The sequence below is a fragment of the Arachis hypogaea genome, chromosome 2 (genome assembly GCF_003086295.3).
Source record: "Arachis hypogaea cultivar Tifrunner chromosome 2, arahy.Tifrunner.gnm2.J5K5, whole genome shotgun sequence".
Lineage (NCBI taxonomy): Eukaryota > Viridiplantae > Streptophyta > Magnoliopsida > Fabales > Fabaceae > Arachis > Arachis hypogaea.
Window position 1 is genome coordinate 72,956,114 of NC_092037.1, and position 24,135 is coordinate 72,980,248.

General features: G+C 30.0%; 1 protein-coding gene across 1 annotated transcript; it reads left to right on the forward strand.

Annotated features, from left to right (window-relative positions):
* The first annotated feature begins 6,455 nt into the window (after window positions 1–6,455).
* Window positions 6,456–10,196, forward strand: LOC112747971 (receptor-like cytoplasmic kinase 176). The gene is made up of 6 exons (XM_025796182.3): window positions 6,456–6,959; window positions 7,488–7,810; window positions 8,337–8,472; window positions 8,600–8,742; window positions 8,852–8,975; window positions 9,411–10,196. The coding sequence occupies exons 1-6, from the start codon at window positions 6,908–6,910 to the stop codon at window positions 9,863–9,865; spliced, it is 1,233 nt and encodes a 410-aa protein (XP_025651967.1). The 5' UTR covers window positions 6,456–6,907; the 3' UTR covers window positions 9,866–10,196.
* Window positions 10,197–24,135: the final 13,939 nt, after the last annotated feature.

Here is a 24,135-nt window from a genome sequence, read left to right on the forward strand (position 1 = left end):
TTTCTATTTATTGTTGCCTCTACTCTATCCGACAATGTGTGTATCAAAAAATTAGTGAAGAAGAGTTCTACTACCTTTTATAATATTATTTCAATTAATTGAATCACAAAAAAATTATTTCATTGAGTACTCATTGAGTTAGTCTATTATTCTATGCATTGATCCATTTCATTGTATTTTCTTAGGTTGTAATTATCATTTAATTAGGAGATACACTTATCGAATAAAGGATGATCCACATATCAAGTAAAGACCACTACTATACTTCTATCATATATTAATAGATAAATTTTATTTTTATTTTTATTTTTTTTCAACTCATGAATAACATTTTTTTTTAACTTTAGCTTTTTTTTTCAAACTCATCATCAAACTTTATTATTTTTTTCCACTATCACACTATAATTGATTATATTAGTTAACTAATTGTGGTAATTTAAATAATTTGTAAGGATGAATAACGCATAATAATTATTGTGAAATTAATTATAATAAATTAATAATTAATAAATAAAAAAACTAAAAATGACTTTTTCATTATCTTGTAATGACTACACATTTTTATTCGTTCACTTTTTTTTATCTCTTTTTTTTACATTTATTTCTTTTAATATATTAACCAAATCAATCATATTAATCAGTTGTAAGATGAATAACACATCATAAATTAAAAAAATACATGAATTAATTTAATTTAATTTATTTTATTCTTTTATTATTTTTCATATATCTGGAATTAGAAGGTGCTTTATGTTTTTTTTGTACGTACAATTGTTATACTTTTTTCATTTTTTAACCATATTTGCTAATTTCTTTCCATAATTTTATTTATATTAATTTTTTATGTATTTTGATTAATAATTCTTAAGAGTATTGTTTACTAGTAATTTAAATTTTTGTAATATTTTTTAAAAATTACTTAATAGGTTCTTTTTTATAATCCTTTTCTTAAAATTTTTTTTATAAAAATGTATCTTAATTTTTTTCTTTTACTTTTTATATTCATTAATTAGATTAAACTGTTTTTGTAATGTATTTTCTCTTTCTTTGTCTCTTAAATCCATCACTACATCACGTCTCATACTAAAAAATTATATTATGTTATTATGTTAAAGATATTTTTTATGTTATTTTGTTTTAAAATATTATTTTTTTTGTAATGAATATGTTATGAATTGTGTTGAATTATGTTGAATTGATTATTTCATGATAATTATGTTATGCTTTTTCTGATAAGTTTTTTTTATACAAAAAATAAAAGAATATCTATAAATATCTATGAGTATCTACCTTTTCTAAGGAAATATTTAAAGAGAACTCGAGACCAAAATGAGAAGGAGACGAGGAAAATTTTTTTTTAATAAGAATGAGAGACATAAAAGGAGTACATGTCGCACTCTTACAAGTACCTATTACCCTGCCTGTAACAGATCCAACCTGAACCGATTTACGAGCGAATGCGTGGACTTCATCTAGATTGGACCTTAAGGTAATGAATCCTAGTCATATTTGAGACCCTCACATTGGACTTAGGTTAATCTTGCTTGCTTGGATCTAGGGGTGGCAACATGTACCCTATCCGTGGGTATCCAACCCGACTCCACAACGGATAGAGTAGGATACGGATTGGGTTCTTGTGCGGGTTGGGTAGGGTGCGAGTTGAGCCTCAACCCTACTCGACCAACTCGCACCCTATATATGTATATGTTATATATTTATAAAAAAATATGTTTTAAGTGGATATTGAACTAAAAACCTCTTACTAAATGTAAAAGATTCTTAGCTACTAAAAAAATCATTAATTGATAATTTAATACTTTTTTTACATAAAAGTCAGTTCTATTTTAAATTATCATGAAGTTATATAATAATTTTGCATCTTTTTTGTAATCCGCGAGTAGGGTCGGATATCCGCAGATTGAGAACGGATAGAGTTAAGGTTGGGATATTCTCAACGTCCAAGTAGGGTTAGAGTTGGTTTCAAACCCTATCCTACCTACCTATTGCCACCCCTAGTTAATTGGATCTTACTGAACCTAAGTATATCTTAGATTAGTGTTTCAAGTCATTAGTCATTACTATAGCAAATACATACTATTAAATATTATAACTATTTAATATATATAAAAATTTGGATATATTTACAAGAAATTTTTTAATTCAAGTTAAAAAAAATTTAATTATTTTTTCTCTCTTTTAAACTAAAATATTATTTATTAATATAATGAAAAAAATAAAAATAACAATAACAATAATCATTCACATAATTAAATAGATCATATTACTATATATATGATATTACATCTAATCTTTATAACATATAATATATTATGTAATTTTTCTCTTTTTCGTATAAATATATTAAGATGTCATTAATATTATTTTGCATACCAAATAAACAATTTAAGTCATTTTATAAGACAATAAATATAATATGCCAATACTTTTTATAATTATATTAGTATTAAAAAAATTATTTAAATAGTATAAACGAATTTTTTTAATAGAAAAACAATAATAAAAGTTATTAAGTAAGTTAATTACATAATTAAAAAATTATAAATAATTTTTTAAATAATAAAAAATATTATTTTTACATATTATAAATTTTATAAAAAAATTTAAATAATAAATTAATTAATAAATTACATATCAAATATTATTATATAAATACCAATTATTTCAAACTAAATTAATTTATATTCATACCAAAAAATATTTATTTAGGATTATAATTTAAATTCTCGTACAGAACACGGAGAATGAAACTAGTTATGTATTACTACCAAAAAAAAACTAGTTATGTATTAATAGATAGATTTTATTGTTGAAAAAGTCTAGGGATCAGTAATTTTATTATATTTTGGCCAGCATATAACCAGCAGAGAAAGATGAGCCATTAAATAAAATTTTATACTAATTTCACACCATCAAATCATCATTAATAGCTATAGCTACCAATCACAAATGTTGTTGGTCCTCTAACATTGCTATTTATTGTTATTATCTTTTTTTTTTTACTTTTGGTCAACATTTTTTTTTTTAACTTTACTTTTCTTTTCAAACTCATCATCACACTATATTTTTTTTCCTCTATCCGCTCTTACTTCTAACCCTCAACCCCACCCTATCCCCATGTCCCATCATTACAAATTACAGCCACCATACCAGCATCCCTCACCCCACCACAATCTCCTCCAATTTCAATCCCAACTCCAATTACCCTTCACTCCACCAAATTATCATCACTAATCCAATTAGCACCATGATATTTTTAAATTTTTTTAAAAACATGAAGGAAAAATAAGTGTATATATATTACATATATCTCCGAAAAGAAAATAGAGGGCAAGGAGCATAAACGGTTTCAAAATGTCAAAATCTTTTGACATTTTCTTCTTGTTTTTGTGCCTGTCAAAACTCAAAACTTGGACCCATTCAATTTTCTCCTGTAGTCATGTGACCTAGTTTGACATGTTATTGACTAATCAATGAACTCCATAAAGTTTTAACTCTCGGAATAATAATAGCTTTATTATTGTAAAAGTATTGGTACTTTTTAACAATTAATTGTTCAGATTAAATCACAAGTTTTATAACCTGTAAAAATATTGAAAATTTTTATAATATAAGTTAGAGTAATATTTGGGAGTCAGTAATTTTTGTGATTGTTAGCCATCAACTAGTCATCAATGATGATTTGATGGTGTGAGATTGGTGTGAAATTTCATCCAATGGCTCACATTTTTCTGCTGATTACATACTAGCTAAAATTCAATAAAACTGCTGGTCCCCTAAACTTTTTCTATAAATTAATAAGATACATGACAAAATTTCAATTTTCAACCATAAATGACATAAATATATTAACATATGATGAAATAGAATAAGAAAGACGGTTTTCCACCCTTCTTAATTGTTGATTCATTTCCGCATTTCGTACAATAATTTATTAATTTACGCTACGACTAGCATTATTAGTCAATAGATCAGAAAACCACAATGATCTCATACTGTAGAATGTAGATCACAAATTCAGAAGTAATCTTTGTCCGAAATTTATTTTTTTAAAGCTCATCCATGTGTCAGCTTAGATAAATCGTTTGGAAGCAGTTCAATCATCTAAAAAATAATACTCTGCACATTATTTAAAATAATTATACCAAACATCAACCCACATGGTCAAATTCATGTATACTCTCTAAATTGAATCACCAAGATCATAATGTGTGTCGAATTTTTGTAGCTTGGAAAGGTCAAATAATGAGAAATAAATCTTATATATAAAATAAACCGATTCAACTGTTTTTTTTTTGCTTATTACACATATAGTATGAAATGGTAATGTTAAAAAGAAAATAACTAAAATTATATTATTTATTAATTTAATATCTATAATTATATATATAATATTTATAATTATATATTTATTATATTTAAAATTTGATTATACTAAATATATATTAAATTAGTTATTAATATAAAATATACATTAAAATTATATATATATAATACACTAATGACTAATTTTTTTTAAAATAGACAAATATGAGGTATTATTCATTACTGTGAATAAGTTTAATTTTTTTTTTTTTTTTGATGTGGAGATAAAAATAAGAGGGTCAGATTTTATAATAAAATTTTATAAATATTATTAAACAACATTTTGAGAGTTGGACAAGAACACTTAATAAAAAAAGAGCACAAAAAGTGGTCGATTGGAATTTTTGCTGTGCTTTGGAATATTTGATTAGAAAGAAATAATAGAATATTTAGGAACAAAGAGACATGTGTGGAGATTATTATTTGTAGATTGTTTTTGAATTATAAGGAGTGGTGTAGTATTGATCTATTAGGTTGTTGATGATAATGTCAAAGATGATAATAGATTGATCGCTATTTAATTTTTATATTTTTTGTTGTTGTTTCTTTTCTTTTTGCTCTGTATTATTGTGTTGAACTTCTGTTAAAAAAATAAATACACAAATCTAACCATTAGATTTGTAATTTAAAAAAAAAATAAAAAATCATAAATACAAATCATTTTAGATTTGTAAGTTAAATAATTTTAAAAAATAAAACAGGCCTGCTACATATACAAGTCTTTTTGGCTTATAAACTATACAAATTAGCCCAAGTCCAAGGAAAAAACAGGCACACCACTCTTTTAGAATCAAGCGTCCAATACACATGCCTTAATGACGCTCACGCCTTAATCACCCTTCCACAACCTGTTCATGATGCCGCACTCTTCCTCTTCTTCCTCAATCAAAACGCAAATTGTCAAGATTCAAGCGACATTCGAAACAAATTACGATTTTGCAGAAACATTCCAACTCCGCGCGAAGAATAGAAGAAATTAAGAAGAAAAAATACAAATCTCCATAAAAAATCAACAGAAAAAACGAAGAAACATTATTCAAGGTACTGCTTTACTGTTCTTCTAGGTTTTTTTTCTAAATTGTCTCTGCCATGTGCCTCATCCTTAACCAGCAAAACATTAAAAGATTTCCAGAAGAAATATACTGTCTCTCCCATATTTTGGGTGTATTTCTTAAATCCTTTGGGTGTATTTCAGTAACCGTTTGGGTGTATTTCTGTAATTGATTTTGTAATCGTTTGGTATATTTCTGTAATTGTTTGGGTGTATTTCTGTAATTGTTTGAGTGTATTTCTGAAATTTCATTATCTTCAAAACGATTTCAAAGTTTGATTTTAGAAACCAAGAAAATAAAAAAAAACGAAGCAAGAATATAGAGAGAGAAAACGTACGTAAATGACAAAGAAGAACGCACGAAAGAGATCCAAAAAATTTAGCAAGAAACTCGAAAAAAGAAATAAAATCTTTTGAAAAATGGAAGTTATATATTTGCGCGTTAATTTATTTGAATTGATTTAAAAGTCTGTTAAAAAGGCACGTAACATAAGCAGCGCATTTAGTGGGTTTCGTTCTCTTTAGGCTTGTAAAGCTTGTAAGCGCAAAACACTTGTAAGTAGAGATTAATCCAAAATAAAAATTCATAAATACGTATAAATCACCTTTAGATTAGTAATTTAAAAAAAATCATAACAATAATTTAAGAGTCAGATTTATAATTTAAAAAAAATTATAAATACATATCTAATTATTAAATTTTTAGTTTTTAAATTTGACTTTCTAATTTTTTTTTACTACTTTTCACAATTTTTGATATACCTCTCATCTTTATGATACAACAAAACATACTTTCTTCTTCAATATTAAATATAAAACATCTAATTTAGTATATATTAACAATAATAAATAAATATTAAATAAATTAATTTTAAATTATTTAAATTAATTTTTTATTATCTCCCATATATTATCCGTATAAAATTTATTTGATATGAATTTTATATTATATTTAATATAACGTAAGATGAAAGCTGTCTTAGATTAATATTAGAATGTTTAGGTACACATGTAATTAATCATAATAAAAATGGATAGACATGCATTTATTTTCCATCTAACCTATAAATTTTGTGGGGGATGAATAAATTAGTCTAATAAATTGCCATGTTTGTTTGTTGGGTATAAGAAGACAAAAATTGTTACACAAGTAGCTAGAAGAGAGTTAAGTCAACCATCTACTACTATGGTTTTCCAAGAGCTAGCTTCCATTAACAAAGTGAACAAAGCTCCACTTTATTGCTTTAAGATTCTTCTCATCAAAACCCAAATCATCAAAAGTTGAAAAAGTTCTTCTACTAAGTGGAAAAATCACTAGGATCTGGCTGTGACAAGTGGGTTTACTTTTGCTGTTTGGATAGTGCTTTTACATTTTGTGGTGCAAGCTTTGTGCAAGCTTTGCCTTCTGCTTGTGTTTATCTGAGTTTATATAATCCAAAAGCTTTTTTATTCAAGAGGTGAATTCTTTCTTTGATGGGTGCTTGTTGGAGCAATAGGATTAAGGCTGTGAGTCCTTCCAGCACAGGTAACATTAACGCTAAGCTTCTTGAACTTGCAAAGTTGCATGTTTTGTTTTCTTTTTTTTTTTTTTTTTTATTCCCTCAATTTCAATATCTGAATGAGCTGACATAGTTTATGTCTGAAGATTTTATTGTCAAATACTTAAAGTTTTTAACTTTATGGATAGAGTTTTGGGAGTGTCATATGCATGTATACTAGTCTTTGTGAACCTAGTTGAGATCCATGCAAAAGCTTAAGGATGCTGTGTGTTTTTTCTGTTGTTGTGATCTGTGCTTATTGTAAATTTTCAATCTTGTTTTTAAAATTTTTGGGAAATGAGAATCTTCATTCATAAGTAGGATTTCGGTAAGGTGATTTCTTAGGGGAGAAACTGTAATGAGTTTGAGGGGAAATCTTGTTATTAATTGGGGTTTTGTTGGAATTCATGTAAATTTTGGTAAAATGAGAAGTGACTTTGTTAATTTTGATTATTTGAAGGTCAATGATAGTGCCTGAATCTTTGTGAACATTGTCTTTCTTGGTGTTTAAGCAGGGTTCACGTCGCGAAGTGTGAGCAGAGATGGTTATGAAATCAGCTCAAATAGTAGGAGCTCATCAGCCTCCATTCCCATGACACCCCGGACCGAGGGCGAGATCTTACAATCTTCCAATTTGAAAAGTTTCAGCTATGCAGAGCTAAAAACAGCCACTAGAAACTTCCGGTCCGACAGCGTCTTAGGCGAAGGTGGATTCGGTTCGGTTTTTAAAGGGTGGATTGATGAGAATTTGCTTGCTACCACAAGGCCAGGAACTGGTGTGGTTATTGCTGTGAAGAGACTCAACCAAGATGGTTTCCAGGGTCACAAGGAATGGTTGGTAAGTATTAATTCTTCTCTGTTTACTCATTCAGTTTCCCTTTTGAGTACTTGCAAGTTGCAAAATATACTTGGTGTGGTCCATAATAAATGTTCATTTTCAAAATTTTATGTGGATCAAAACCATTGTCCACTTAGCATAATTTATGCACTATTAATTAATTTTTGTCAGTATTAAATGAAGGAGAGAGAAAAAGAAAAAAGAGTGCAATAAAGTGATATTGTACATTCACTTAAATATATCTAATATTAAGATGCTTTTGATCATTTCCTTAATTGATATGCCTAATTAAAACTGGACAACTCCAATTTGTGTTGGTTACTCCACTTTTCTTATCTGATCCATTTTGCAGAATTTCAGTGAAACTATTGATGTTATTGGCATTAATGACCTAGTGTAAAACTTAAATAGAGCACATTTTAGATATAGATTATGATTCATTGATACTAAACCAAAACTTATAATTGGTCCGAAAAATGATTTTGCTTGGTGACTAATTTTGTTGGTCTGTATTATGATTTTGCAGGCTGAAATCAACTATCTTGGACAACTGCAACATCCTAATCTAGTCAAATTGATTGGCTACTGCTTAGAGGACGAGAACCGGCTTCTAGTCTACGAATTTATGCCTAAGGGAAGCGTGGAGAATCATCTCTTTAGAAGTCAGTACTATCTAATTTAGTTGCATAACTTTCTTTTTTCCCCTTCTCTACTTCTTAAATTAGTCTATAATGCATACTTAACTGTTAATTCTGGTACTAATGGCAACTGTAATCGCGGTTAATGCAGGAAGTGTTCATTTTCAGCCACTTTCATGGACTCTGCGATTAAAAATAGCCCTCGGTGCTGCGAAGGGTCTTGCGTTTCTCCACAGCACAGAAACTAAAGTCATATACCGAGACTTCAAGACTTCGAATATCTTGCTTGATACTGTATGTATATCTTGCAAGCTTGGCTATGTCTTGTTTGTTATGGTTGAATTGAATGTGATGGATTAAGAATTCAGTCACTAAGCTGCTTCAGTGGCTTATAATTTTGCAGAACTACAATGCCAAACTTTCCGATTTCGGGCTGGCCAGAGATGGACCGACTGGGGATAAGAGCCATGTCTCGACTCGGGTCATGGGAACACATGGATATGCAGCCCCAGAGTATCTAGCAACGGGTATAGTACCTGGTGGTTTTATTGGATTCTCGACTTAATTTTTTGGGTTATGTCCCTCTTAACTTTAAAAATGTGCAAACCGATCCTTGAACATTTCAAAATGTGGTAGATTAACCATATTGATGATTTTTCCATCAAATGTTAAGGAAATGATACATGTTTAGGGTATCTAACTTGCTATCGAGAATGTTCACGGAGGCGATTTCCACATAACTCAAAAGTTCAAAGGGTATAGTGCACTTATTTTGAAAGTTGTGGGGTTGCTTTGCACATTTTTTTTATTCTGGAGCTGAACTGCACATATGACGTAAAGTTTCGGTTTTCAAATAAAGATTTGTGAACATAACACTTGTGTGGCATTGTCTTCTTGATAGTCATGCAAATAATGAGGTGATTCACATTATATCTTAGCACTAAACACATGCTTTTTACTAGGTCATCTCACTTCCAAGAGTGATGTATATAGTTTCGGAGTAGTTCTTCTGGAAATGTTATCTGGAAGGCGCGCCATAGACAAGAACCGGCCATCTGGAGAACACAACCTAGTCGAATGGGCAAAACCTTACCTTTCCAACAAGCGTAGAGTTTTTCGTGTTATGGACACCCGTCTCGAAGGTCAATACTCGGTTAGCAGAGCTCAAAAGGCCGCCACGCTTGCTTTTCAGTGTCTTGCCATGGATCCTAAGTACAGGCCAAATATGGATGATGTAGTTAGAGAGTTGGAGCAGCTCCAGGATCCAAAGGACGTGTTGAAAAATGGCAATAGGAAGGAGCATCGAGTCCGTGGGTCCGGCCTCGGCCTCGGCCTCCCTGCATCTAGCAAAGGTGGTGCAGACTCTCCAAGGAAGACTTCTTATCCCAGGCCTTCTGCTTCCCCTCTTTACGCCTAACTTAAGAGAATTTTGGGATGAGGTAATTAGTATGTGAAATCAAGATGTTGTTAGGTGTGGCAAACACCTCACTTTTATGCAAGCAATGTATAGTTTGAAAAAGTACATGAACCAACTTTTAGTTAACCAATACTAGCCAACTTTAGAGTTTAAGGTTTATAATTTAGAGTGTAGGATTAAGGGTCTAGGATTCAAAACAAGCAAAATAATTTTAAAAAAGTTGGCTAATATTGACTCAAAGAAGTTGATTACCTAGCATTACTCATATAGTTCCTATCTTTCTTTGTTTTACTGTTTTGGACAACATAAGAAATTGTTAGATTTGATTTAATTTGGGCAGGTCCAACCCCCCCCCCCTTTCTCTCTCTCTCTCTCTCTCTCTCTCTCTCTCTCTCTCTCTCTCTCTCTCTCTCTTATTTTTCCCCTTGTCTTGATGATAATATTACTTTGTCCTTTTTGTTATATTGGAAGATGCAAATAACAATTTCATGTGAGATAACTAGTACTTTTGAATTTAATTTGCAAAATAGTTTATGGCCTCTTATATTGTTTCTATCAATTAACTCTACCTTCAAACAAATGGATGAACTAGACTGAAGACTCCATCATGTTCCATTAACAATTTAAAGTTTTAAACATTACAAAATGGGTCTAGAAGTAGTAGTGAGAACCGTTAGGAAGCTATTAAAATTAGATGATGGTAGTTTCAGTAGCCCAGAGTCATGAGAACATAGATGAATTGGTGGTGGTAAATTCTCATGCCTTGCACTATCACTATAACTAATTTTAGTTTCCATGCTCCTTTTCCAATTTTAAGTTTAAAAAAAAATGATCAACATGGAATTTAGGATTAACTAAAATATTATTTGTATATTATATATTAGAAAAGGTACATGGAATCAATTTTTAAAGAGACAACATTAGTCAATTCTTTGTTTCATTGTAAAATTTTTTTAACTTTCATTTTTGGAAAATTTAGGGTTAAATGTTAGAATTTAGGATATAAAATTTAATATTTAAGATTGAAGATTTAAAATTTAAGATTTAAAATTTAAAATTAAAAAAATTAGCTAACGTTACTTTGGAAAAAAAAATTAAAGTTGGATCTCTATTTGAACTATATATATTAGAATTTCTATAAAAAAAATTAAAAATAAATATATGATCATTTGCTGAATATATTAATGTATATATAGTTTTTACATACTTTTCCTCAAACCGAAAAATACCATTGGATAAAAAAAAAAAATCTAAACAGCTATTCAATTAGGTGTATGAATATCACTAGCTACCTTTAAATTGATATATTGAGTTTGAAAACCAAATTTTTTTTAGTAGTTTAATTTCCACTAGCACACGAAGGGACACACAAAGATCTTGTGCTTTGGAAGAACTCGTAGATTGCCCAACATATTTCCAAAAGTTTTTGATAACCACCAATAGGAGATGTTTTCGGATCTTGGATCTTGGACAATGAACAATGAACACCCCTTTCTCTTTTATTATCAATCCACATCAACTTGTGTTGTAGCCACCGGAAATAGCAACTTAATTGGTATACGATTGCTCAACATTTATAGCACGCTATAGAGTAGACACTACTAGATATACTTTATTTTTTCTATATTTATATTTAGTCTCTTTTTGCAACATTATTATTATCCTTAAAGAAAGTTATGTGAAGTAAGAAAAAAACTTAATTTAATTTTAGAAAACTATCTTTAAGACTAAAAGATTCAATTTGTTTTATAGTTTTTCTTTATTAGTGTGAAAATATAAATTAAATATGTTTCATAAGAAAAGGAAATTGCAAATGCAAAAAATTTCATTAAATAAAGTATTTCAAAAAAGCAAAAGAAGAGTTGAAGAAACTATTGATAAATACATTGGATATATATCAACCGAAGTATAAACAATAATAAAGATATACGTAATTTTTTATATATATGATTTTCTATCTATAGTTATTAACCTATATGTATCTATTAATCTGATGATAAGAGAAATACACCTGGCAAAGTAAATAACTACTAATAACTTTTTTTTAAGACACTAACAAAAATACCCTTCATATAATATTGTTAAAAATATCTTTAAAATATTATAAAAACCAAAAAGATTATTTTATAGGCGGTAAACAATTTTTGTATTTGACAAACAATTTATGTATTTGATTCAAAATTGTGTAAAAATATTTTGATAACTATTTAGAAAGTAAATAAAAAAGATAAAAATTTGATCTCTAGAAAAAAAATTGCATTTTTCTTGGCCATCAACAAAAATAAATCGAAAAAAAATTACTTAACATAAAATTACCAAATTAAAAAAAATCCTATTTTTCAATTATACATAAAAAATTGCATCAAAATTAAATTTTTAAAGCATTTTTTAAGAATATATATTTAATAGACATTTTGTTCGTATTTTAAAATATTTTAAGGATATTTTTATTATTATTAAAAGTGAAAAATATCTATTCATTGTCCTAAATTCTTAGAATAATATAGGTGCAAATAAACTACATTCCCTAAATTCTGTTCCTCTTAAAAATGAACAAGTGCAACCAACCATTGTCCTAATATACTCCTATTCATTGTCCTAATATATTCATATTAGTAATCACCTTTATTGAATTCTATCTTACCCTCTTTAAAATAAAATAAAAATTATCTTTTATGATATATATTTAATGATTATTGATAAATATATACACTCAGATTTTTAACCAGATCCTCGAAAAATAATATTCTTCCAGATGCATGCCGTGTACGACTTACATAATTCTGTATGGCGCACAGAGCACAAAATCTAGTAACATGACCTACAATTATGGTAAAACATAATAAGAAACTCAACACAACAATCATTTCGTTCACATGTATCCACAAAAAAAAATGGGAAAAGAAAACGTAACCGTGTTAAATTATCTGGCATTAACATAACAAGGCAAAGCTATATATAAACACAAACATAAATAAACAATGAAAAATATAGTAGAGGAGAGCTAATCACATGAACTTTTGTGCTTTTTGTTTTGCAGATATGCAGCCAGAGGCTCTGTATGGGTCAAACACTACAGCACCGAATTGAGGAAGTAAGTATTTCCAAGATTTCGCAACCCAGCTTCCTGTAACTTTTTCATAGAAGAGAAGCTTCATCGTAAAACAGAGCATGGCATAATTCTCATAATCCGTAACAGTGGAAAACACAGCAAGTGAAAAACAAAAAGATAAACTTAAATTCTAATGATAAAAAGACACAATCACGAAGGAAAAACAAAATAAAACTTGTACACTCTCAATTCCCAATTTGAATGAGTATGTCTATAAATTATTCAGCTTTTCTTTTTAAGATTTTCTTACGGTCATATTATCGAATTAAACGATCTCGTTCAATTTATCAATAATCACTGTATATATCACAAGAAATAATTTACTTTTTATTTTAAAAAATATACGGTAGGATTCATATATATATATATATATATATATATATATATATATATATATATATATATATATATATATATATATATATATATAGGCCAGTTCTACGGTGCCATAAATTATGGTGGCTAAGGGTGACTAATTGTTGACCCACCAGCATATGTATGACACGTGGCAAATGAAGTTATGAATGGTAAAATACTTAATTAATGTTGAATCTGTGCAACTTGTGGTAAGTCATCTATTGTTAGGTGAGGGTAAAATTGGAAAGTGACACCAAAAATTGAGTAATGATGGCTGGCCGGCCGCTGTTCCTATGGCGATCGCACACCTCCATCCACGACGATGGTCGGCCGTTGTATCTCTCACTGACACATGCGTTCTGCATGGAGCTCCACCGTAACTGTTCTTCTCCAGCTCTCCTCACCGGATCCTAACGACTCACTTCTCGCCTTCACTGATGCACTGCATACACACGCTCCGTGCAGAGCTCCATTGGCCACCGCAATCGCTCTTCTCCTCACCGAATTCCAACGATTCAATGCTTTGCGGTGACTTGCAGAGCCCAGCCTTCCAATAGTAGACACCCCTCATAGCTCGAACTGTAGTTCTTCATTCCCTCAACACAGAACCAAGCTTTCAACACATGGTTTAGAGATCTTTTGATTTTTTTTTTTAAATGTCGTTACCAAATTTTTTTATCCAATTGCATTATGGAATTTTTGCACTTTACTTAATCTAATTTTGTGTTGCAAATGATTTACGGTTTTTCATTAGTCGAGTTATTATGTTATTAGCATAGTCAAACACTGTTCCCAATGATTCCAAAGTCACACATATCATTCCTACATTAGATGAAACTCTTTAGCCACCATAGCCACGAATAATACTTAGCCACCACAGACCGCACAATATATATATATATATATATATATATATATATATATATATATATATATATATATATAACTTGTGTTTGGAGTTATTTACTTTTTGATTTAAAATTAGATTTGAATTCTCTAAGTTTAAATTTCACTTTAGAATAGTTTATAATCTCAAACTCTCGAAAACAACTTATGGAAAATATTTTAGAAATATATATTCTAATATGTCTATGTTAGTGTGGCAACGATTTTTTAAAAAGTGTTGTTAAAATAAAAGTAACACTTTTTTATTATTTAGCGACGGTTTTAAAAATTATTATTGAAAAAAATATTACCAAAATGTTAAAAAAATATGACTTTAATTTTAATAACACTTGCATAATCACTGTAAATAGTATAAATTGATCGGATCAGATTTGTATATTCAAATCCAATCCAAAAATTGTGAATATTGATCCAATCCGATTTGCACACTAATATGATTGGATTGCAGATTTCTGGTAGGTATTTGTATATACGTGGATTCGCAATAAATAAATAAATAAATAAATAAATATTTTTTATTTTTTATTTCAACTAATAATTATTATATATATTGTATTATTTTATTTTTATTATTTAAAAAAAGTATGTTTGCTAATATTTTAAGAGTAAACATGTTTTAAAAGAATAAAAAAATTTATTGATTTTTTAATAAAAATAAACATTTTAAAAATTTATTGGTTTGGATCCAACCCTAATTCTAGCCGCAGGTTTAAATTTTTATATATATAAAATCAATCCTACCCTACCCGCGGGTTGAGAATATCTCAACCCTAATCCTATCCGCTCTTAACCCGCGCGTACTCGACTCTACCTGCGGGTTATAGAAAATATACACTATTATTATATAACTTGATGATAATTTAAAATAGAAGTGACTTTTATGTAATATATATATATATATATTAAATTAGTAATTAATGATTTTTTTAGTGGTTAAAGATCTTTTGTATTTAGTAAGGAGTCTTTGGTTCAACATCTACTTAAAACATATTTTTATATAAGTATATAATATATACATATATAGAGTGCGGATTCGTCGGGTAGGGTTGAAGCTCAACCCTCACTCTATTCTACTCGCACGGAAATTCTACCCACACCCTATCTTTCTCGCTACAGATCGAATTGACAACCCTACTCAACTGGATAGAATTGGATTGAGTACTCACAAATAAAGTACATATTGTCACCCGTAGTTACTCTATGTAATATATACATATCAGAATTATATATATATATATATATATAAACTATGAAATTTGACCTCCCTATGTAGTAAAGATTTTGTTTCTGACGTGACGCTCTTCATTGTGACAAAAAAAATTCATGCATTCCGCGAGGTAAATCAAATAATATGGAGTCAAATACCAAAAAAAACCAAAACAATAATAATGACAAAGATGATGATAATGATAATGATGATAATGGTAGAAAATTTTTTAGTATATTTGAAATATCGGTATTTTAATTACTTTAACTATTGATTTGAAGTATAAAAAATATATATAATATATATTAATTAAAATTAATAGTTAAAATAATTAAAATACGGATGTTCTATGTACACTTAAAATTTTTCGAATAATAATAATACGATGAGTGAGAGAACCGTTCATAATAATCTCTTTGTGATATGGGGCCGTTGACGAGAAGGAGAATCTGTTTATAGTGTATCCTATTCCAAGGTCCCACCAACGATTTATTTTCTTACCTTTGTATTGAAACCCAATCTCAATGCTTATACTAATCAAAATTGGTGCACTGTAGTGTACCAAAAAAAATCGGATTGGATCGGATCGGATTCACACACTAATCGGATCAGATTACAGATTTTATGTAAATATTTGCATATTCGATCCATATATTCGTATATCTGCAAACATAAAAAAATAAATAAATAAATATTTTTTTATATTTTATTTCAACTAATAATTATTATATATGTTGTATTATTTTAATTCATTATTTAAAAAATATATGTTTAATATTATTTTAAGAGTAAACATATTTAAAAGAATAGAAAAAATGAATTTTAATAAAAATAAGCTTTTAAAAATATTTTGTGTTTTGCGGATATCAGATATATTAAAAACCGCGGATATTGGATCTGATCCGATCCGATGATTTTAGTGCGGATCGGATCGAGATTTCAGCCATATCAGATCCGATCCGATCCGATCTGTGTTCACCCTAACACATATATACATATAATGTAACATATGATCCACGGATACTAACACGGATACGGAATAGGCAGATACGCAAATTTTAAAATTTTATAAGATACGAAGATATGGTGTAGATATAAAATATAAAATATTTTTTAGATAAATTACAATGATTTTTGTTATTTTATTGGTATTAAAATATAAAATAATTGTTTAACTATTTTTAATGTCTTCTTTTAACTATATAAAAGTATTTAAAATATTTTTTGGTTTAATAAATAATAATATATATTATTTCTAAATTCATTTCAAAAATACATATTAAGAATAAGACTTGACACACTGACACGTGATAGTATTTAGGTATGTCTAAATGTGTCCAGAGAAAAATTTTTTATTTTTCATTAAGATATGGTTGAACACAGCAGACACGTGTGTCAGACGAGTGTCAATAAATATCGTGTTCAAAATGTGTCCGACATATAAATACCACAAATCAACAAAATATTCGTGCTTCATAGAATGTAACTAATTTTTGGAGTAGATGTAGTTGAATACTAAAGCAGTGTATGATTTGCTTTGACTTGTTCGTTGCATTGCCAAATCCATAATAACTTTCACTAGTAATGTTTGTGTATAAATAGTCAAATTAGTTCTCAAAAGATCACTTATTTTTTAAATTAAATTTTAAAAATTTTTTAATTAAATTCGTCCTTTAAAGATTTTAAGTTAATCATTTTATTCTTTCTGTCATTTCCGTTACTAACGACATCAAAATTTGTTGATGTGACACATTAAATGACACCATAACACACACTTAGTAGTCTTAATTGGCAGTTAACATGATAAATTTGTAAAATTAGATCAAATCAACCCCAAATTGAAGAATTCCAATGCTTTAAGTTCTCCCCTCAATCAGGTTTTAATTTGATCTAATTTCATAAACTTATCATACTAATAGTCAATTAAAACTCCTATGTGTATATTCTAGTATCACTTAACGTGTTACATTAATAAATTTTGTTGCCGTCAACAAAGAAAATGATAGAAGGACTATGCCGTCAACAAAGAAAATGATAGAAGGACTAACGCGATTAATTTAAAATCTTTGAAGGACGAATTCAATTAAATTTTTTTAAAGACTAAGAAGAGTTCTGTCAACTCCTGCCAACTTCTATTGGGCTGGACTCTAGAGCCCATTTCAAAAAAAAAAAAACACATGTTCAATCATTTATGGTAAACCTAATTCACTCTCAATTACCACTAGTAAACATAATTAACCCTATCTTTCACGTTCAAGTCCAGCCTCATCTCCCAATCCCGTCGGCTGCCCCTTCCCGACCTTCCTCTTCCATTCTTGGACGTGTTTCCATTGCCAGTGTCAATAGTGGTTAGTGCCGCTCGTGCTTTTATTGGCGAGCAACCACTGGTCTTCGGAAGTGTATCTGAGTGTTGTCATTGCTGTACAAGACACTTCCTGTACAAGACACATTCGCAAATGACACATATGTTTAAAAGACACATCCACAAAAGATACTTCTATTAAAAGACACTTCCTAAAGACACATGTATAAAAAGACACCTCAATTAAAAGAACATTCATAACCCACATCAATTAATTGGCGACGCAGCAGTTATTGCGACTGGAACGGCAATGTACCATAGCGATGGCGAATCGGCACCTGAAGAGGAAGATGACTGCAGATAAAAGTTTCTGCCGGAGCAAAACGATCACGCACCAAAGAGCTGTTGACATGGTGATTGTGCAGTTGTGACAAAAGCATGTTGCAGCGGCAGGAAAGCAGCACTGTTAGTGAGAAAGAAGATGGCACGATGATAGGAGGAATACGAACACTGATCACAGTGACTTTGTGGACAGTTACTCAACACAATTCTTATTATTCAAATTTTTTATTGTCATATTTTAAAATTTAAATTTATTAAAATAATTTACAATTATTAATTATTAATTAAATTGTCAAAAATTGATATACCCAATACTTTTCTATATACATATTACGATCTTTTTAGAAAAAGTCTATTTTTTTCAATTAAAAATAACTGAAAGTCATGTATGTGATGTGAAGTTATTTCTTATCCGATTGTCTCTGCATATTTAGAAATTAAACTTGATGAGAGGGAAAATGGTAGTGGAGGAACTGGTGGTAAATAAAATAAAATGCTTCGTCAACATTAAAAATTAGCATCAATATGAAAAATAATATGTATTTTGTATACGTATATAATGTGTACTCTTTTTTTTTTTAATCACTGAGTCTACTTGGATATAAATATCAATTTGTTTGATTATGATGGTATATGATAAGAGTTTGAGTATAATTGTAAATTTTTTTAGGAAAAAAATATTTGTTGTCTTTAACATTTATAATTTTTTTTAAAAATATTTTTAATGTTTAATTTCATTCAATTTTATTCCTAACGTTTTCGATTTATTTTAAAATTATTCATAAATATTTTTAATTTTATCTCTAATATTTTTAATTCATTTAAATTTATTCTTTTTTTTTATAATGAAATTGCAAATATACAGCACACCTAAATTTGAAGAAGAGAGAAGAAAAAGAGGGGGAAGCAAGTGAAGCTTGAATTGAGAGAAAAGGTAAAGTGGGTTAGTGAGAATAGTGGAAATAGTAAGAACTAAGAAGCACACACTATCACAGCAGAGAGTACGTTAGAAAAAGCAAACAAATAGACCCATCAGTGACAATGAAAGGGGCACATGCATGGCCACCGACAAATGGAAGACCTTTCAACTTGTTACCATTGCCTTCTGTCTTTGTAATTGTCTGCATCTATTTATTTCTCATTGGGGTTTTTGACAACTTCAATTTTCATTATATCCTTGCATTGCTTCCACTGCAATTTCATTTTCCATATTTTAATGTCTCAAAATGATAGTAGAAGACTAAAAGTGACATCACAATAGACATGCTAATTAAAAGAAAAAAAATTCTAGCCTTATTCTATTTCAGTGTTGCGACACTTGACGGCTCATTTTTTTTATATGAATATTGTAGGTGTGTCATGTTAGAATATAATCATATGGATATGGGTTGTGTTATATATCGATGTGATAGCTACCTTTTTTAAATTACAGAATAGAAATTAGATTGTTTGGTTTTTTTTATTGCTGAAGATTGATATAAAACAAATAGTCCGATTTATTTAGAGAGAATAAATTTTAAAATTATGAAATCAGGCAATTGGTAGGTCCGATTTCAATGTTTTAAAATTTTTTATTTAGACACGCATTAAATTGGATCGTCTGATTTATATAATTATAAAAAATTTTAAATACTTAGGTACAAATCAGACTATTCAATTTGTAGCCTTATATATACACCCACTTTAACTCAATTGGTAGAACTCTCTTCTTCCTCTCGTTGCTTCAAAACAATTATAGTGAGTTTGAATATTTTTAATGTGAGTTAAAAAATAAAATAAAATGGGTGATAGAATTTTGTTAAAAGTATATTATCATAGTCAAATTTTGTTACAAACATTTGAAAGAGTAAAATTTGTATGTATGTGAAATTTATTAGATGTTGTTATTCTATTCACACTCTCATTTGAAAAACTAAAAGGTATGATTTGTTTGAAAATAGATCCTCAAATATTAAGAAGAGTGTCATGTATTTTGTACAGGTATTCTATATCAGTATTTAATGGATTCGTTCCATTTCAAACCAAATATGTGATTGATGAAGCGAGCATGCAAGAGATGTTTTCAATGTATATTGAAACTCACTCTCAGATATCGTTCATTGAGTTGTATGTGAAGTTCGAACAATTTGAAGCCGACCGACATATCGAACGGGAAGATTACAATAGTGATAGCGAGGAGGAGTTTGAAAGCAACTACGAGGTCGCTGATCTAAATGGAGATGAAGATCAAGCTGATGGCACTATGGAAGCAGATATCGCGGAGGTGGCAAATGTATTAACAAACCAGCATTTGTTTGAGAAGCCATCTTTTATGCATGTATTGAATTTGGAAGCCATGCATATAATGAAATTTTCTGAATATATAAATGCAAGTATGAAATTAGATATTTGTACGAGAGATTAAAATTTTGTTATTTTTTATATTATAAATCGATTAATTACTTATGTGAAAATATAATTAGTTAGCATTTGTTTATGTATTTATTTGGTTGAATTTAAGATAATTACCCTACTAGATTTAAATAATTTTTTGGTTAAATATAAAGTAATTACTTGATTAGGAATAAACATATGTATATATTTATATTAATTTATTAAATATTTATCTACAATGTATAATTTTAATATAAATTCATAAATTTGTTTATGATTTATAATTTATAGATAAATTTAAATTTAAATTTTATTTATTTAATACTTATTTATTAAATATTTATTTCATGGTATCGTTGTCAGAAATTATTTTTAATATGGAAAGAGAGATGGTGTTTTAGTTGAATATTGACATTTGAAGTGTTTTACAGTATTGTGGACATTGTCCAACACGCCCCCCATCTGGTGCAACACCCCCCCCACGTGTTGGCTAAGATGCTGCCACGTGTCCAACACGCCCCCTACGTGCTGGCCAGAATGCTGTCACGTGTCCAACACGCCCCCTACGCGTTGCAACACGCCCCCCACGTGTTGACTTCCCACCTAAAAAATCCACTCATCTGTAATTACACCAAATACTCCCATTTTCAACAAAAACACCAATATTTTTTCCATACAAAAAAAATTTGCCTATCGTTGTAGCATAATTTTCTATTGTGACGAACGATGAATTTATTGTAAGAATAGAATTCAGTTTCAAAAAAAGTTCTTATTGTGGCGATGAAATATTATACCATCCGCATAGGTGTAAATTATTGGTGTATGAGTCAGAACCGATGATATTTTATGTCAAATATATATACAGTATGACACAGGCTGTAATTGGTGATGACTGTGGTTGTTGCTCTTGATTCTCATGATCAGTCACATGATTGCCCTCTTGGTTCTCTTGTATCATAAGATCCGACAAGTTCAAACGGTCACTACAATAAATAAGGGTTTTCGCAACGGTAAAAAATCGTTGCCGTAGATTGAAAAACTGTTCCTAAAACTTTAGGCAACGCTTTGGCAACGATTTTTGACCTGTGGTATATGCCGCCGTTGCCAATGATCAAAGGAAACGGTTTTTTACCTAAGGCAACGGTAACAAAAAAAACCGTTGCCAAAGTTACTGGCATAGACAACAGTTTTGAAAGAAAACTTTAAACAACGGTTTCAAACCGTTACTCGATAAGCAACGATTTTAAACTGTTCTCTTTCATGATCCAACGGTTTAAAACCATAACTGGATAGGCAATGATTTTAAACTGTTGTAGTTTTATTATTCACAAAGCCAACGATTTTAAAGCATTACCGTTGGTGTCATTTTTTGGCAACGGTTTTAATACCATTGCCATTTTATAGTCTTCTAAGACAATGATTTTAAAGCATTACCATTTGTGTCATTTTTTGGCAACGGTTTTAATTTCATTTTTTTAATTATTTAGTGTCAATAAATAATCTAAACTATTTGAATAAGGTCATTAAAGAAAAATAATTGAACATTTTCATCAAATTTGATTTATAAAAATTGTTGTAAGATCCACAATCACATATTATTTGCTAGTAAGAATAAAATATGTGTACATTTCTTTAAGTTTCTAAAAGAAACAAGACTAATATTCTCACTTGAACATATTCCCACATAGCTTCTTTATCTTTAATCCCCTTTCAGTTTGTGAAAATTAATGGACAAACATCTAAATTCCTTGCCACTGTGCCCAATTTGCTCAAGTTGTTTACAGCTTCATCGGTAGGTCCAATTTTCTCTCCTTCAATATCTAGAGTAATTTCTTTTGTATCTTCCAACTATCTTGCATGAATCTTCAACCATTATGTAGGTCCTCATGTTTTCTTCACTGTTGTCCCTATACAAAGAGACTAATTAAAATTAGGGTTAAGTATGATTTTGGTCCGTAACGTAGGGGTTGAAAATTTTTTTCGTCCCTCGCCTTTTTTTTCGCTCCAAAATGGTCCCCTAGATTTCAGTTTGTTTTAAAACTGTCCTTCGGACCAAAATACCCCTATCCCTTCTTCCCCAAAATCATGCAAAGCACCAGCACCACCACAACCACCACCACCCACCACCCACCACCCACCACCACCACCACCACCACCATCATCATCATCATCATCATCATAAGAACTCAGAACCACCACCACCACCACCACCCCCCACCTACTGCCACTCCATCACCATCCATCACACCAACCAAAACTCAAAAAATCAACATCATCATCATCATCCTCATCAAAACAAAAACCCAGAAACATCATCATCATCATCAAACAAAAACCCAGAATCATCATCATCATCAAGAACCCAGAATCAGCAACAACAATCCTCCAAAATTAAATTTCAACAACAACAATATTCCACAACAAATTACACAACAAATCCAGAAATTTCACAAAAAATCAAATTCACAGAATTCATAGAAGAAGAAGAAGAAGTGGCGGCGGTGCGGCGATGGTGTCGGCGGGAAGAAGAAGAAGAAGAAACGGGCGGCAGTGCGGCGGCAAGAAGAAGTGGTGGGTGGCGGGCAACAGCTCGGCAGTGGTGTCGGCGGGAAGAAGAAGAAGAAGAAACGGGCGGCGGTGCGGCGGCGGAAAGAAGAAGAAGAAGCGGCGGGCGGCGGTGCGGCGGCAAGAAGAAGAAGAAGAAGTGGCGGGCGGCGGTGCAGCGGCGGTGCGGCGGCGGTGCGGCGGGCATGGCGTCCTCTTCTCTCCACCCTCCACCCTCCACCCTCCCCCCCCCACCTTTCTCGGCCCCCTCCCCCCTTTCTTTCTTTCTTTCTCGCCACCCCCCCTTTTCTTTCTTTCTCGGCCCCTATCCTGTACCCCCTTTCTTTCTTTTTTTTCTTTTTTTTTATTTATTTTATATTTATTTTATTTTATAATTTTTTTAATAAAGGGTAATTTGGTAATAAAAAAATATAATTGGTAAAAAGGACGATTTCAAAATAAACTTAAACTTTGGGGACCATTTTTGAGCGGAAAAAAGGCGAGGGACGAAATAAATTTTCAGCCCTTACGTTGGGGACCAAAATCATACTTAACCCTTAAATTTACCATAATATATTCAAAGAGACTAAAACATTAATATTTTTATCATTATATACCATTTCTCTTATCGATTTATATATATTTAATTAAAAAAATAGCTTCATCCATTTAGCCAGATGAATAAAATTCAATAATTTCACTATTGCTAATGATTTATTCCATCTGCGTAGAGAGAGAGTTATTTATAGAAAAATCATAGCAATTACAACTCAATGACATAGAGAGAGAGTTATTTATAGCCTAGTGCACCAAGTAAAAGTCACAAACTCTCACAACTGCTATAAGAAAACTAACTATTTAACACTTGAGTCTTGATTTTCTTGTTCGGGTTTTGCTATTTAACTTGAGTCTTGATTTTATTGAAAGCCTAGCTCAAATTAATCAATTCAAGTAAATTAATCGTGCTTATTAATGAAAATAACAAAAAGCTATGTCCTCACATACAACCATTTTCATCATTATGCTCATCGAACACTCTTTTTCAACTCCCGTCCTGCCGCCCCCACCAATTAATAGATCCAATAAATTATTTATTAAAATATATCCCTATTATACAAAGAAGTCAT